The 17,964-nt window shown below is 43.8% G+C and overlaps 1 protein-coding gene across 1 annotated transcript in view; it reads left to right on the top strand.

Annotated features, from left to right (window-relative positions):
• Positions 1-17,964, top strand: part of GIPR (gastric inhibitory polypeptide receptor) — a 1,954,711-nt gene that overhangs the window by 1,558,903 nt on the left and 377,844 nt on the right. The window contains exons 8-9 of the mRNA XM_085627720.1: positions 11,043-11,112; positions 11,525-11,613. Of these exons, the coding sequence (XP_085483846.1) occupies positions 11,043-11,112; positions 11,525-11,613 (159 nt within the window). The remainder of the gene's footprint in view (positions 1-11,042; positions 11,113-11,524; positions 11,614-17,964) is intronic.

Genomic DNA, 17,964 nt, shown 5'->3' with positions numbered 1-17,964 from the left:
TCAGGCTCCCTTGAGCCGGTGGAGTCGACGGACTCATGGTTACGCACCTGCGCGCTACGAGAGGTACTAGACCTGATACGATTTTAGCAGCTTACACAACAACCCCACACATTTTCCTACTCCCTGCTGACGAGAGGCAACTACCTCGAAACACGTGTCCAGGGATGGCACACGCCACGCATACTTGCATTCACACTCGAGCATAGGTGTATCCGCCGACGCTGACCTTCAGGGACCATTTTCATTGGGGGAACACGCCTGGTAGGTGTAGCAGTGTGCGACCAATCTGGTTTATACCCTCTTTAGGTTGATATAACATGCATATAACTTTGTACACATAACACTGAATTGTTCTCTCCAAATGTACACACGACCTAAGATTATGTAACATTTCTCCTGAAACTTTGCTGTCTCTTTAATGGTGGTTTTATGTTAATTTTTGGTGATTACTTATGACCATGGATGCGGGGTATTCCCTAAATGTGTACGCAGGTTTTACAATAAGCCTTTCAATCTTTCATACTTAATTGCAGTCTCCCCGGGATGCTCCATTAGCACACGCTTACAATTCTAGCCTGATGGCTAGAGTGGTCGACGTCGAAGCTGGGGAACCAGGTTCGAGTCTTGGCAATGACACTCAACATCCTGTGATTCTGGGCAAATCACTTAACCTCCCTGTGCCTAACAAAACAAAAAAAAAACAATGAATTTGTTCTTCTGTGACAAAATTGGTGCTCATGTAAAGCGCTCTGATACCCGATGTCTCGGGTCTTGATCGCGCTATATAAAACTATTAAAAAACACCCGGCTCAGGAGGAGTTCTATATGGCTCTACATGCTCTTCCATCTGGTAAGGCCACTGGTATGGATTGTATACCTTTAGAATTTTATAAAACTTTTGTGAATGAGGTGGGCAAGGAAATTTTGGGCTTATTTAACAAGATAAGAAATGGGGCTACATCACCGGCATCGTGGGGGCGGCTAATATCATTATTCTTTTTAAGAAAGTGATGGATTCTTTAAATATGGGCTCTCATAGAAAAATAACATTATTAAATAGTGATGCCAAACTATACTCGAAGATATTTGCATCTCGCCTTAACAAGGTTATGCAGTAATTAGTGACAGCGTGGCAACATGGTTATATTCGAGGGAGGGGGGACGGATGATCATGTTAGGCGGCTTATCTCGCTTTTTGACGCGGTAGATGTCTTAAGGAAACCTATAGCGGCGGCATTTTTAGATGCCCAAAAGGCCTTCGACCGCGTATCATGGAGCTACTTATGGAGGTGTTTGGAAGCCAATGGTCTAGGATCAGGGTTTATTAAAGCCATGCAGGTTTTATATGCGAAACCCACAGGTCGTTTACAAATCATGGGGGGCAAATCAGAGGTGTTTTTAATAGGTAGGGGAACCAGACAGGGGTGTCCATCACCCCCCTTGTTGTTTGCATTATATATAGACCATATATAGATCCCTTTCTTCGACGCCTTGAGTCCTCCTTGAATATCCTTCCGATTAGGCTGCAAGGCCAGGACACAAAATTGTTGGCATATGCAGACGATGTTGCAATTATCACCTCTGATCCTGAACACTTTGGCTTATTTTCAGGCTACCGATTGAACAGGGTTAAAACTCAGATTCTAGCAAATAGGTATACCTCTGCTGTTGATAGTAGGATTGTGGAAGAGGCCACTTATCTAGGCATACGTGTAAGGCCAAAGTTGAAGATATTATAGACATAAATCTTACCCCCATAATTGGTAAAATTAAGAATGATATGTGTAGTTGGAATAATTTAAAACTATCTCTAATTGGTAGATGCAATCTGATTAAAATGATGATTCTGCCTAAACTATCTTTTGCACAATTCCACTCGAAATACATAAAATTTGGTTTAGGCAGATCGAGAGCGAGGTTGCTAGATTTATATGCTCCTATAAGCGGACACGCAGATCGAATATATTCTTATCCCATCCTAGGGAAAGGGGGGGCCTTGGGTTACCTAATTTTTAATTATATTATCTATCAGCGTCTCTATAATATTATTGGCCTTCCTTTGGCATAAAAAAAAGGATGCAACTGATTCTAATTATATCTCATCAATATTTGAGAATTTGATTGGCTCCCGGGCCAATGGTTGCTTACTGAAAATGTACAAACCCAATTATTTTAAAAAGGCTCGCTTTAAGACTTTAATAGAGGCATATTGATATTGGGCAGGGATCAGAAAAAAATTAGGGCTTGGCAGATATAGCAGATATACACCACTGATGGATAATGATCAGATACCTGAGGCATTGTCAGACGAACACCTGCAAAGGTGGGAGAAAGTAGGGGTCTATGGTATAGGTGATTTTTGGCAGGGGACTACATCGCCTCTTTTGATGAAGTTAGGAACAGATTTAAAATCGATCATCGGGAATTTTTTTAATTTTTACAAATAAGGGATTTCCTTCTTAGAAAAGCTCGTGGGGCAGCAGGGTTTTTCAACGATACCATTGATGGAAGTCCTAACTGGTACATCCGGTTTTTCAATCTCGTCTTTGTATAATATATTGTTGGAGGGTGTAATGGATGACCTTGAAAAGCATGCATTGAAATGGCAGGTCAGGCTAAATGCCGCCGACTCATGCTTTTTGAAATCGATAGAAATGGGTAAAATGGCATTATGCACTGCAAATCTGCGGGCACAACATTTTAAGACTCTTTGACTTATATATCATGCCTGCAAAAATTGCCAAGTGGGGCGGCAGAGAGGGGACTCACTGCTTTAGGTGTAAGGCTCATGTGGCAGATGTGACCCACATTGTTTCCACATGTCCTAGCTTAGACTTACTGAGAGGAGAAATTTTGGGCTTTTTGCAACATGTTTTAAAAAAAGAAGTAGCTCTTTCTTCACAGCTAATGCTATTAGGGGTAACGCCACAAGATGACCCGAATAGTGAGTTCTTATTCATAGCTATGTCAGTGCTTAGATTATGTGTCGCCTCTGCGTGGCTAGATCCCTTCCCTCCAACATTTTTGCAATAGAAAGCCCGGCTATTACATATTTTGAATTTGGAAAGAGCACTCTACGAACAAAAAGGTAGAAAAGGCAGAAACAAATGGTTTAAGATTTGGAGTTTGGGTTAACGGAATAACTCAGGAAATGTAATCTGGTTTCTGGTTTCTATTACGTATTTTCTTTTTTCTCTTTCTCATGAATATGCTTCCTGTCCTATGCTATATGTTTTATGTTCGATGTTGGTTGTCTCTGCTTTATGTAATTCATTATTTATATATTCATATTGGGGCTACGATTATGAAAATCTGAATTTTTATGATATTAGCTGTTTTTTTTGCTTTGCTTTCTTATGCTTTATTTTCTTTGCTCAAACAACAGTTGATGGACAGAAGGCAGAACAATGTCATACATTCACCCCAGCACAGAGATCTGGGCCTAAATCCATCGTTTTTTTTCTCACCATGCCATTCCAGTTTGAACCCAGCCATATGCAAATCAGTCTTTACCCTGTGCCTCATGGGAACAGTCCAGCCCGAACTGCCAAGCAAGGTCCTCCCTGGACTGGAAACAAGCATCCTAGGACCGGTTTTGGGGTTTCACCCCTCTTCAGCCAGAATAGCTTGATTCCAGTTGCATGGAGAGCACGCGACCCACATCTGGGCATACCCTTCCCACTCGGGGTGACAAATGCAAAAACAACAGTTGATGGACAGTATGCAGAACAATTTCATACATTCACCCCAGTACAGAGATCTGGGCCTAAATCCATTGTTTTTTGGCTCACCATGACGTTCCAGTTTGAACCCAGCCGTATGCAAATCAGTCTTGACCCTGTCCGTCATGGGAACAGTCCAGCCCGAACTGCCAAGCGAGGTCCTACCTGGACTGGAACCAAGCATTCTAGGACCGGTTTCGGGGTTTCACCCCTCTTCAGCCAGGATAGCTTGATTCCAGTGGCATGGAGAGCACGCGACCCACGTCTGGGCATACCCTTCCCACTCAGGGTGACAAATGCAAAAACAACAGTTGATGGACAAAATGCAGAGCAATGTCATACATTCACCCCAGTACAGAGATCTGGATTTAACCCAGATCTTTTGACTGGGGGAGAATGTTTGCATTGTCAGCATTCCGTCCATCATTTGTTTGCTGTAACACTTTTCGCCCTAAGTGGGATGGGTATTGCCAGACGTGGGTCCCTTGATCACTGAGCCACTGGATTCAAGATAGCCTGGCTGAAGAAGGGTGATATACCCTTAAACTGTTCCCAGGATGCTTGTTTCCGGTCCAGGGAGGACCTGGCCTGGCAGTTCGGTCTGGATTGTTCCCATGGGGCACAGGGTCAAGACTGATTTGCATATGGCTGGGTCCAAACTGGGTTGGCATAGTGGGCAAAAGAACGATGGATTTAACCCAGATCTTTTGACTGGGGGAACATGTTTGCATTGTCAGCATTCCGTCCATCATTTGTTTGCTGGAACACTTTTCGCCCTAAGTGGGATGGGTATGCCCAAACGTGGGTCCCTTGCTCACTGCGCCACTGGATTCAAGCTAGCCTGGCTGAAAAAGGGTGACATACCCTGAAACCGGTCCCAGGATTCTTGTTTCCGGTCCAGGAGGACCTCACTTGGCAGTTCGGTCTCGACTGTTCCCATGAATATGGCTGGGTCCAAACTGGGGTGGCGTAGTGGACAAAAGAACAATGGATTTAACCCAGATATTTTGACTGGGGGAGAATATTTGCATTGTCAGCATTCCGTCATTGCTTAAAAACTTGAAAATAAAAATATTTTAAAGAAAACAAAAAACCTGGTGTGGATCAGTTTATTCTACTATTAGCAATCGTGGTGCCACTTAGTACACCACGTTTTTTGTAAACCTTGAGTGTTTTAAAGTGCATAACACTCACTCAGTGGTTTGACATGGAGTCTTTCCTCCATGACTACGGCGCGATGTCTTGTCCCATTATGACAAGCATTGAGCACCGGCTGCAATGCGGTAAGCGCGTGCACGCCAGCAACGTGTTCCCAGGCACTTAACTGGAGCCTGCCCGTCTCGGAGCTCCCTTCACGGAGACGGACAGACTCAACAGATCATAGGTAAGAGGTTGAACGCGCTGCATTTAGAGAACGTGCTTCTCTCCCTGATATAGCCACGTCTTTTTGACCGTGTGTTTCTTAGTTATGGCAGCTAAGACCAGCTTCCTTTCTTTTTCATTTTCAGACTGTGAGCACAAGTGGGCCAATTGAAGAGGTGACTTGACACCAATATTCTTGGTATGTGCTACCCTTTTCTGGCAATACAGGCCTTCCTGGTAGAGTTATGGCAATGGGTCCTTCATTTCTCTTTTTTCTTAGATTAATTCATAACAGTATGGGAACCTCGGAGTCCATGTTGTTCTAAATACAATATTCCATCGCTGTTTTGTTTTCCTATGAGTATACCGGTTACAGCATTATATAGTAAGTCGGATTCATTATGCATTTTAGGTTCTGACTATAATCAACACTGTGTGATACATTCTGATGGCCCTCAACTTGTTTTCTAGGTGCCAACCAATCGCTCTCTGTCTTTGTGAGCCTACGGGTCCCATTTCAACGGTACCACTCCCAGTCAAGGGTGGTTTATGGTGATTTTTAGTTTCACGTCTACTCCTTTCACAATTTTTGAACCTAGATCCACATATGTAATACTAATCACTTCTTCCATTATCCCCAGGTGCCCCTTTGTTTTAGTCCAGAGGAAGACCCCGTCGTAAGGATCCTAATAGCCTACATTTTATTTGGGGGTCGAAACATCGACTGCGTTACTGTCCTATGCCAGTCTCTATTAACAGTAATTTGTAACTGTGATACTGTATTTCCAATAATGGCAATGTTACCAATTATCATTATAGTTTGCGGCTGAAACAAGCCATTTCCACTCAAATTAATTTTGTGATGATTACAATGGCACCATCTTTCCCTTACAACTTTACAACCCTCACTTGATGCACTTAATCTTCCCCTTCCTTTCTCCCACTGCTGTGGGGCACTTACTGTATAAAGCTTTTTGAATTTTATGCTGATAGACAAGCAGTCAAAACGTTCAATGTGATTAAATAACATTGAACAAGTAATCTTTTACTGTACTAGTGTCATTTTGTCTAATTTGTTTTAAATCATGAGTGTTCCTAGGAACTGGCGCACTGGGACCATTTTCTCACTGTAGTGTTTCATACCCAGGTCCCAGTACCTTATTTGGGTTTACCATTTCTTTATAACTAAGCAGCCAGATTGCCTGTGTGAGAAGTGGAAGCTCTGCAAGACCTCTCCCTGTTACCAGGACTGGAGCCAAAGGCCTGCTAGTCACCCTGTTGGTGAAGGGACATCACTCAGTGCATAAAGATTACCTGATTGGAGCCTGGAGCACCAATGCCTGCCTGCCTGCTTGCCTGCCAATACCAATGTGCTCTGTGAGGGAGAGAAGAGTGTTGGAACGGTCAAGGCTGTGCAGCGATTAGACCGTTGCCCTGTGCACTTTGGACTCTCTGATCCTCATATGCCAAGAGACGGCTGCATTATTCTGAGCTATATCAGAAGCGCTAATCGGGATGCACCACGCCACACTGCCACGCTGCAGTGACATCTATATTCCAGATGACAGAGGATATCATTGATGAACTGAATTTTGGCCATGTGAGCAGGACTTGTAACTGCGAAAATCAGCGACCTCGTTTCCTAGGAGGGGGCGCAGTAATGAGGGTGATCGCATAAGGAGAGTCTGCGCCTGGATCGTGATTACCCCAGCAACCCCGTATACCAGGATAGGCTCAGGTACCACTTTGGCCTACAGTTCGTGTTGTCGCCCGGACCAAAGGAGAACTGCTGTGACAAGCAGGTCGAGCCCGCATGCTGTGATATGCACCTGACAAGGTCCAGAGGTTCACAAAGATGCCGCAGAGGATGCTGCACCCAAGTCGAGGATCACCCCAGCACCCCCCCTCCATGCACAGGGAAGAGCAACTTACTTTTTGTTTCCGCTGAGCAGGAGCAGCTCCAATCACTAGAAACTGACCAGCAGCGCTGCTCAACAGTAAAGGCCTGACACTACCCACCCCCCCCCCCCACCCCCCCCCCCCCCGGTGCTGCTGCATCCATCGTGGTCAGCCCGGCTTCCCCGACAGGATCCGGGCTTGGAAGCACCCATGGAAAGGGCTCTCACTCCATTGCTGAACACTGCCATACTGCCGAAGCAGGTAAGACTGAAACTGGGCCTTCGGGGCTCCAGGAGACTTGCTGTTAATCGTGCTAGCAACATAGATACTTTTGACTAATTCCTAAAGTGTCAACAGGAGAACTCTTGAGCATGGCCTAATAGCTTGTATTCCCAGGATGCGGCAACAAGTGAATGGGAATTAGCCCCAAACACGTTACATGAAGGGATTTGCCTGATAATTACCAGTGCCCCGACCTCAAGGGAGGACTGTGTTATTGCTTCTGAATGTTGTATACCTTTGTATCTGTAGAGTTAGAAATAAGATAATTCTATTTTTTTTAGAAAAGCGATTACCGGCTGAACATTCATTTACTGTGTGCACTGTTTGCATTTTGAGTTATGGGTTATGTTCACTGACTTGTATCTACATCCCCTCCTGAGAGAGCCTTGACTGCCCAGCCACAGCTACCACTAAGTGTCAAGTGCAGAAGGGGACCCATAGTAGGTCAGACCCCGGGACATCAGGTAAAAAAGGCCTCAACCACAATGTTGGGGCCCAGTAGCCCCTGTGTGCCCTGTGGCCCTCTTAAATGGGTTATGACATGGGCTGTTTCTGAGATTTTTTAAAGGCAAGTACACCCCATCAACATCTGCTTTCTCGAAAGTGCTGTATCTCCTTTCTTACAGAATGTTGAGGAAAAGGTTTTCACTGAATAAATGCTCTTCCCTTACTTTGCAGTTTTATTGGCATTAACATTTTTAGTCTTCTGCTGATTTTTAGAGTAGCTCTTCCACATGTGACCAAAAAGGTTTCTTTCCCGTGAACAGCAAGTGCATAAGGGGTGCTTTTTGCAAGGCTTTTCTTGGTCTTAACCACCAGTCTCTCCTAGCAACCACCATTGCTCCAGCCAATACGGAAGCCAACGAGAAGGAGTCGTAAAATATATCTGAGAGCATCCTTATCTGCTGCTCTATCATAAAAAGAATTTATACAACATCTTGGGCCAGATGTACATAGGATTTTATCAGTTTGCGACAGTTAAAATGCATTTTGGCATCAATCAACCCTATTTCGCGAGTCGGTAACCTATTAACGACTTGCAAAATAGGGTTTGCGAGTCGCTATTAGGAAGGGGCATGTTAAGGGCGTCCCTTCCTAATAGCAAGTCGCTCTGGTATGTGGAAATGTTTTGCAACCGGAAATGCAGTCGCAAAACATTTGCAGTTACCACCAACTTCAAGTTAGTGATAAGCCATTCGCAAATGTGATGGGGTCCCCAAGGGACCCCTTCCCCTTTGTGAGTGGGGACGCCAACATTTTGTCAGAGCATGCAGTGGTTCAACAAACCACTGCCTACCCTTAAAAAATAAAAATAAATCTTTTCATTTTTTTTCTTTTAGACTCATCCTATTTTTCTTTAAGGAAAGTGGGCTGCATTTGAAAAAAAATAGTTGCTTTATTTAAAAAGCAAACACAGACATGGTGGTCTGCAGTCCCCAGCAGGCCACCATCCCTGTGTTGTTGCGCATTCCCAATGCGTCACAAATTGCGACCTGCCTCATGAATATTGATGACTCATGTCCCTTGCAACCCATTTGGGAATCGCTAATGTGTCTAAGACACAGTAGCACATTTCATTTTGCTAGTTTCAAATTGCCAGTCACAAAAAAATCGCAATTAGAGACTCGCAAAATGAAAAGTTCGTACATCTGGCACCATATTCCCGTTTCATGGATTCTGAGAGTTTAAGCATATCTCTGAAAAGGGACTGAACTGCATAATTAGCCTAGGTAGCTGCCCTTTCTGTAGACGTTAGAAGCCATCTATGCCCTTTATAAAGCTGTCTCTGATCTTTTGTCTGTATGGTCAGAAGGGAAGGCATCTTCTAATATATTAGATCCCCTCTGTATGTAGACCTGCCATCAAGGAATCATCTTTTACAGAGGTCGGAAGTTCGCTCACACTGGATAACTCTTTGAGAAAAATCTAGGGAACATTTGCCTCTCTCCAGTCTTGTATCCTTACGTTTTTTTATCACAAAATGTAAGGGAAGGGATTCTTATTCTCTCCTCTCATATTACGACAACAAATCATCTTCATCGCCAGCTAATTAAGGTTGAGGTAAAGAGAGATTATCCCTCATGTGTTGAAGGACCTCTGATAAGCCCGTTGTTGGCACAAAACACCATGCATGACAGTTGATGCAGAATCAAAACAAACAGGAAGTGGTCATGAAATTTCCTCTTTTAAGGAATACTGCTGGGCTGCTAACTCTGTGACGCCATGTTAGGAGGATGGGAAGCACGAACATGTTTCTTGATAATGTTCTGGGCAGGGAGCGGCTGCTCATGGATAAGGACAGTGACGAGGAAGGGGGAGGAGGAGGTAATTTGAAGAGCAGCAGGAGAAACTTAATGAGGGCTCTCCTGGGTTCTTGTGTAGTGGCAAAAATCACCTGAATAGAAGAAGCAGCAAAAGTATATAATGAAGATACTTTTTACTATAAATAAAAATAAATAACCAAATGGAACTACGTTTGTATCCCATTACTGTTTCGAGCTAAACCTTCAGAAGAATGTACGCATCCCTGACAAGAGGTACAACAGCTAATGCCTGAAGAGGAAGGCCCCAACGTGCCAATGTGTATGTTGTATAGGAAATAGTAGTGTGTTTTCTGTGTAATGGTGACATCAGTGTTTTGTCAGACAACTATAGATGTATATAGACAGACCCTGCAGTGATATATTTCGATAAAATGTCTGAGCGCAGAGCTGCGCCAAATTGGGCAGCATGGCGCTCTGACATTTTCAAAACGCAGGTATACATTGTATCCACAAGAATACAGCGCACCTCTGTGTTTCCCCTAGAGCTGGTGATAAAAACATCTGCCTGGAGCCAGTGCAGGCACCCTGCCGCCATGTTGCAAGCAGGCCTGCGCTGCAGGGATGATTATTTATGTTTAAGAGGCAATAACGGCGATTTGCCTCTTCAATGTGTGCTACAGAATACATCACACATGAAAAGAGCAAAAATGAGGAGAAATTAATAATTTCTACTCGTTGCGTCATTCTAACACCTAGTATTCCATGGCGTTAGTTTATGGTGCTGCCTCAGCCTTGTGAATCTGGGGCAACGTAAAAAAGCAATGGGTGTTGTGTTGGAACGCCCACAGCAACAACCACTGCATTCCCCATTTCCCACAGAGGACAGCGGTGGAAAGGGGCATACTTACAAAGTGGCGTTAAGCCATGAAAAGTGGCTTAGCGCCACCTTGTAAATATGGACAATAGCGCGGAGCCACTGGAGCATCAAGAAAAGTGATGCTCTAGTGGCGGTGAGGGCTTGAAAATATGCCCCACAGTTTCTCGATATTCCTCAGCCATATAACACAAAATTTACAGTCAGTGGCAAAGTGCCCACTATCCTATGTTCCCACTCGTATCCATCCTTTTGTATGGCTGATTAACAGACCTAAACTACAATCACGTGGAATACCCTTTTTCATCTAGGTCAGCAGCAGTTTATAGGTGCAGAGAAGTTCCGGTCCCTCAGAAACATTTAGCAAACTATTGCATTTTTTTTAAACTGGAGTTATAGGTGAATCTGTGCAGGTGCGACTTAATCTGATTGTCACACCTTTTCTTACCATATAGTTTACACACTTGGGAGATGGTTCCTGCAGTGTCATATTAACCAGGTTGAGTCCAGCTGCCCTTTAGTTCCCAAGTTGGTTCCATTACTCCCCTAATACATGATTGAGCAATTCTAGTGCTTGAATTAGCCCAAAATGTACGAATTTGGTTATTGTCATATTTCCTCTCCCTCTTTCCTATCTAGGTGCTGGGAGATTAATGAAAACATGGCATACTGGTGGATTATACGCTCCCCAATCCTACTAGCCATCCTGGTATGTTACATGGTAATTTTCTGTTTTGCAAAGGATGTAATGTACACGTTCCCTGCAGCTCACCTCATAGCAAGCAGTCCTACCTATTCCCAACATTTCTCTCACAGACAGTGCAGGTACACCCACACCAATGTTTACAGCTTCCTCATAGTTAGAGCTCTTATAAAATCTCTTACAGCATCCTTACAGTTAAAAGGCCTTCCTTATGTCCAAGAATCAGCATACTAAAAGAATTGCCGATAAATCTCTCACTGCATTGTTTACCGCTGCGCTCGCTCACAGCCAGCACTTCTGCACAGTTCCTTCCAGCTTCCACACATCCAGCGTACTTGACTAATCTTTTTACCTTCCCCTAAACCTTAGCTAATGAACAGACTATGAAGTTAATGTATTTTTACATATTTCGTTTCAGATAAACTTTTTACTATTCATTAGAATCATCAAGATTTTAATCTCCAAACTGCGGGCTCATCAGATGCGGTACAATGACTACAAGTTCAGGTAAGAAAATGCGACTATTGTCTTGAGGTTTGTGTGCTTACGACAAAGGCAAGACATCATTTATTTTACCTGCCCTATCAGCAGCGTTCTACACTGTCTCCTACCTCATTCTCTTACTTAAATTGCAGGGACTGGGGGTTGGGCGTAGTGCCCTGAGCTGGTTTACTTCTTTCCAGATTCTCTTGTTTGAAAACATGGCCCATAAAACTACCCTTTGTTGCCCCTTAGGGGGTCACCAACTAAGTCCATATTATTCAATATGTACATGAGACTTACCGTATCACTATATACAAGATCTCTTGCATTCCTGAGACCTTCATTTTGCTCCACCATCCATTATTATGTTGATGAAGCCCAACTGCTGATGAAGATCGAGGGTGATGCCGATCAAATCTGCTGTAACGTCAGAGGTTTCTATCAGCACTATCAGTTTGGATGACCCAAAGTCTTTAATACAGCAAAAACATTTCAATACACAAAAGAGAACAAAGCAGAAATGCAACTTTCCACATGCACATCTACCCCCTTTGTCCGTCAGGAAGTAGTTTCTCCAAAACTAGGTAAACTGTAGTGCTCTCCAAGCATAGAGCCTCCCTCTGCCAGTAGAAGGTTAAATCAACTCCCAAGATAGAAAAACGTCCCTCTTGAGGTTTATTAATAAGCTACACAAATGCCGAGGCACAAAAAGAAGTCCAAAACAGTACAACTGGCTTTAGCCACCCACGTATCAAACATGAAGTCCATAAGATGGTATCAATTTTTCTTTGTATGTCCTTTATTCCATATCAAGCACGATTTCCATAACATCCAAAACAGGGAGCTGACACGTGTTTCGTCCAAAAGGACTTTCTCAAGGCTGCAAATAACATTGAATCTACAGTTAAAATTGTGGATCACATAACAATATTGTAGGAGAGTAGGATCTGCTTTACATGGGTACCCCCACCTTTTGCTGGTGTTTCACTGTTTTTCGACCTTAGTCTGGCTGTGGCCCTGCTAATCAGGACCCCAGCCTAGCTGCTTCCTCTCTAAAATGGTTTCCATGTACATTAGGTACATTTCTAATTGGATTCTGGAGTGCCTTATAAGCCCCTAGCATATGCTATAATATGTACCTAATTTCTTTGACATGCATTTGCCTCTGACACCATTGATCACAAATATGTTTTTTCTCAGCTGGCCTATTTAATGGCTGCGAGTTATAAATCAATTATTACAATTTCTTCATTTTTTTGAAACAGAAAGAACACTACTTCATTTCACAATGCACGTGTCCTAGACATAAAACAGTGACAAGTATTTACATTTGTACAGTGACTTCATGACATATCATATAACGTAGAAAAAGTGCTTCGAACAGACAAAAAGTAAATTTTTCGTAACAATGATAAGGTGTCCACTTTGGTGTATCTTTGGGAACTTAAACCTGTTGGCTCCTCAAATTCTAGTTGTTATTGTGGTCCTGGGAAGAGTCAGATGATGGCGTAATAGTTTGGGGAGCAATAGACTGATTTGCTATTAAAGCTCTCTTGGGGACTCTGGTGTCTGGATTGTTATATCCAAAGCGTATCTAGATCTCTGCTGTCCTGCCGACGCGTTTCGACCTGTATTGTATTGGACCTGTATTAAGTTCACAAGGTCGTCTTCAGGGCTGTAATATGGTTCGAGTGGGACATCTAATCGTACACTCCGGTGAAGGATGCTGTTTCGTCTTCGCCCTATCTTCCGATAATTTGAGTAAGGGACCAGCGTGAGTCGTGAATCGTGTCTTCCTTGCTGTGGCTGATAGCTCTTTTTTGTGGTGGCGGGGCGACTCACTGTGGGTTCGTTGTTTTCTTCCTCCTCGTCTTCGATGTTAGCTTCCTTCACGTCTCCGGCTGTGAACTATGTACCTAGGGCATAGGTACCTCAGAGGCCTACCAGGGGCTGAAGCATGCATTATGCCACCCCTGGGAAGCACTCCAAAATGACACCACAGGTCTGCTACTGCAGCCTGGGTAAGGTGGTGCCTGCACCCCTTAATGTGGTATAGGCTACCTATATCACTACCATTGCACACACATATACAACCTATAAGTCACTCCTATGGCAGGCCTTAACAATCCTGAAGGCAGAGTGCTTGGTTTTTATGTGATAGGGTGCCCCTGCATGAGCATAGCCCCTCTGATGCTGTTTGTGGTGCAGCCTGACCATATACTCTTAAGTGCATTACAACCTCACGGTAAATGCTAACTTTGGACTGGCTGCACGGAAACATGTCGTGTTTGGTGTCAAACGCTTTGGAATGCTACCCCCCGCCAGTTCTGGCGGCGGGGGTAGTATTCCACCCTTCACGAGGGAGAGACATGTTCACACTGGTCTACCTGGTAAAGACTTTCTACAGCCCTGGCATCACAAAATGGATGCCACTGCCACAGACATGGGTCTGGCCTCCTGCTGCTGATGGAAACTTCGGCAGGACAATAGGTTTCCTGTCCCAGGGAGGTGTAACCACCTCCCCAGACAGGCAGATGTGTATTGGGGCTGGGCGGGAGCACTCTCTGCTGCTTTGAAGTCCTGCACTGGGGGCACACTTGGTATCCCTTTGCGTAGTCCAGTTCAAACCAGTTGCAGGGGCTAACTGCCCCTGCTCTGACATGAAACTGGACAAAGGAAATGGGTGTAACCACCCCTCTTTCCAAACCCTCCCATAGGTGGGTCCCTAGAGTATGTCCAACCCCCAAACTTATTATAAGTATGGGAACCCAGTCCTTGCGACTTTAGATTATCCTGGACGAAACTCTGCAACATATATCCTGGACCTTCGACTTTCTATTTTCGCTAGAAGACTGAAGAAATCTCCCTTGGGGTCAAGGAGTGACTCCCCTGCTTGGTAGGCACCAAACAAGCAACTGTCTGGTCTGCAATTCTGAAGCTCCCGCTGGACGCTGAAGTCTCTGCATCCCCAGAGGTGGATCTCCAGACTTCCCCAAGGCTACCCTGAGTCCACAGCAAAGCTGAGACCCATGGCTATCGTGGGTGATGTGGAACCATGACCCCTGTACACCGTGATCTTTTGCTGATCTATCATCTTCCTGGTCTTCCTCGAAGTTGTGCTTTGGGCTCCCAGTAGCCCCAGCCTTGAGCTCCTCCTGCACTGAAGATCACTGGCCTCCACTCCAATAGTGACCCGTGGGCCAGTTTCAAGTGCGACCGCTCAAGTCTCCTTCGCGATCGCTAGCCCATTGGCTAGTGGGTCCCCATGAAGGCAACTCCTTTTCTGATTGGGCTTTCCTGGTTGCTCCGTACGTGCCCCCGACTTACCCTCACTGGGTGAGTCCCCCAGACCTTGCTGGTGTGCACCGACGTCCTTTCTCTTTTTCCAGGTAACTTGCCGTTTCCAAGGCTTGTTGGGTCCAATCTGGTCCCCGACACAGCAGTACTCGACAGACTTTATGTGACAGCTCGAATCCAGCTCCTGGTTGTTGTCGATGCCTCCTGTACCTCGTGGCTGAAGAGTCAAGACACCCATCAACTCACCTGAAGCACCCGACATCTGTGGGCATTGGACTATTGTGCCCTTGGTCACTGGTAAGTGACCCAGACTCTGTCCCCTTTGCTTTCAGGTTCCTTCCATCCTAGATCCAGGCTTGGATCTCTCCGGACACTACTCCTCTTCACGGCAGCAGCACTTCCTGAGCAGCTTCCATTGAAAACAGCGACGCGACCCGACACCATTTGACACCTATGCACTCAGCTTCCCTGGGTGAGGTAACTAGAGTACTCCGGTGCTCCCGTGGGTGTTGGCCCTAGACACCTTTAAGTCAAAAAGGGTTAGCTCGTAGTCATCCTCTAAGTGTCCTTAAACTCTTAATTTCCAACCACGACTTTCTCCATAGAAGTTAACGGCGATTTGCAGCTGTGTTCTCACACTGCACGCGTCCCCCGTGGGTCCCCTGTGTCACTACCTTGGGTAGTTCCTTGTGGGCCAAGCACTTCTACAGGCTCTAGGCCTTGTGTCTAGTTCAGTCGTGGTTCTTATACCACTTTACTGGTATATTGTTTGGTACGCCCCTAGGGCCCAAACGTGTATTTGTGCTTTTACTGTTGAATACTGACTTGTAACTTAAGTACTTCGAACTCCAGTCTCATAAAGGGACTAGAGGGGTGTGTTTTATCTTACATACATATATTTTAAATATATACCTGGTGTGGTTGTCCTTTCATTTGGTCATTCAAGAGATTATAGACTGGTAAAATGAGCTACTTTACATTCCTTCAAGACTTAGCCTGAAGGCTGCTCTCCATAGCTACCACTAGGATAGCTTTCAGTAAAGGTTGTCTTTAACCTATCACCATAAGGGGTTCTTTGGACTGATACAAGGTGCCCACTATAACTAGTGGACAGCATATATCAGGCCAACTTCTCACATTGGAAAAACGTCCCTCTTGAGGTTTACCAATAAGCTACACAAATGCCGAGGCACAAAAAGAAGTCCAAAACAGTACAACTGGCTTTAGCCACCCAAGTATCAAACAAGAAGTCCATAAGATGGTATCGATTTTTCTTTGTATGTTCTTTATTCCATAGCAAGCACGATTTCCATTACATCCAAAACAGGGAGCTGACACGTGTTTCGTCCAAAAGGACTTTCTCAAGGCTGCAAATAACATTGATTCTACAGTTAAAATTGTGGATCACATAACAATATCCATGAGTACAATTAAAAAATGATAAAAGAGCAGTAGGTGCAATGATGACAGTACAAATGTTGGACTTATAACCATATACTCCCAAGGACAAAAAAACACCACAAACTAGCGCCAAAAGCAAATCAATATCAGAAAATCAGGAGAAAACTTGCACCTAAATATAGAAAAAGGGGCAGTAATCCTCATTCTGTATATGTCTATCACCAAATAGCGATATAGCCAGTAGTTTCCTTCTCTAGTTGAAAGAATGTAAGTTAAAAACGTGCTGGAAAGAGAGGAAAAAATGCCCTCATTCCTTGACAAGAAAAAAAAATTTTGTGACACCACGGTGCAGGAAAAATAAAATCCACCATCCAGAAAGCGATTAGTATAGAAGGTCAGCTGGTATGCTGGCCAACTGTTAGTAACGGGAAAAAAACACAGTGTTTCACTGTATCTTACCTAAACAGAATAGTAGACCATTATGTACTTTAGAGTTCTTTGTCCATGTTATAACGTGTACCACCTGCGTTGAAGGTGTGACACCTAATAAATATTAGAAAGTACATAATAACTCAAAATCTATGAATCGCAAAAATAAAAATTAATTGGTAGGTGCAATCACACCGTACAATAAGCAAATTCAGACATTGCATGTCCGACAAATGTGAACCACTGCCGCATAAGGCTAAAAACCACTGTAATATAAGGAGATCTGAAGAGGCGAGTGGTCTGCCCAACCGAGATAAGCGTACACTCAGAAATACAGTTCATTAGACTGAAACCGGTCAATACATGGACATAAATGCTCTGTCCACAGAGATAAAAAACCTTAGGTGCAAGATGCATGAACTAGAATCTGTTTGAAATGAACACCTTCATATAATGGATCTACAAACAGGCACAAAGGTACCACCGGCTATCTTAAGATTAGTTCACACATGTACTCTTTAAAGTGTGTTTGTCCTCGTAGTGTCAAAATATGCTGACAGTATATCTGTATAAAAAAAACAATCCCTCTTAACATGGCCGAATATGGAAAGCACAATATATCGCTAAGAATTTAACCCAATTGAAGTGTGAAAGATATAGAAACTGCTAAAACAAACAAAGGAGGAATCTACCTGTCTATAAATATAAATTAGCAAAGTTATAAATAGATACATCAACAAACAGTGACCAAGGAAAAAATATGTTACCATTACCTGTAGCGTCTAGAGTCGAAAGTATCCTCTCTCGCTACACTTCCGTAAACAATCACAAAAGGTCTTGATAAACCTACACAGAATTGAAAAGAATATATTTTGCACCACATATAAAATATGAGACGTATAGTCTAAGCCCTGATTCTAATCAATATAAGCACCCGTACATTCCCTTGAGATTAGAAATACCTGCATCAATGAACAGTCTCGTTGTGCGTACTCCCAATGTTAGTGAAAACACCACCAAAAAGCTCGAATCGCTATTTTGGAGTGGTGGATACTGTTAAAAAGCTAATAAACAGTCCATCCAAATTACAAAAGCAAATAATATTTATAGAAAAAGTGCCACCTGGTGTCAGGAAAAGCACAGTGTCAGTCTATTTTTCAGCATATCTAGAAATACACATATACTGCCCGCATATCCCCATAGCTGACATTATGAGAAGAAAACAGTGTGTAACTTGACAGTCCTGAC

This window comes from Triturus cristatus, chromosome 9 (assembly GCF_964204655.1).
Source record: "Triturus cristatus chromosome 9, aTriCri1.1, whole genome shotgun sequence".
Lineage (NCBI taxonomy): Eukaryota > Metazoa > Chordata > Amphibia > Caudata > Salamandridae > Triturus > Triturus cristatus.
Note: the sequence above shows the minus strand (reverse complement) of the source record. Positions and strands in the feature narration are given on the sequence as shown.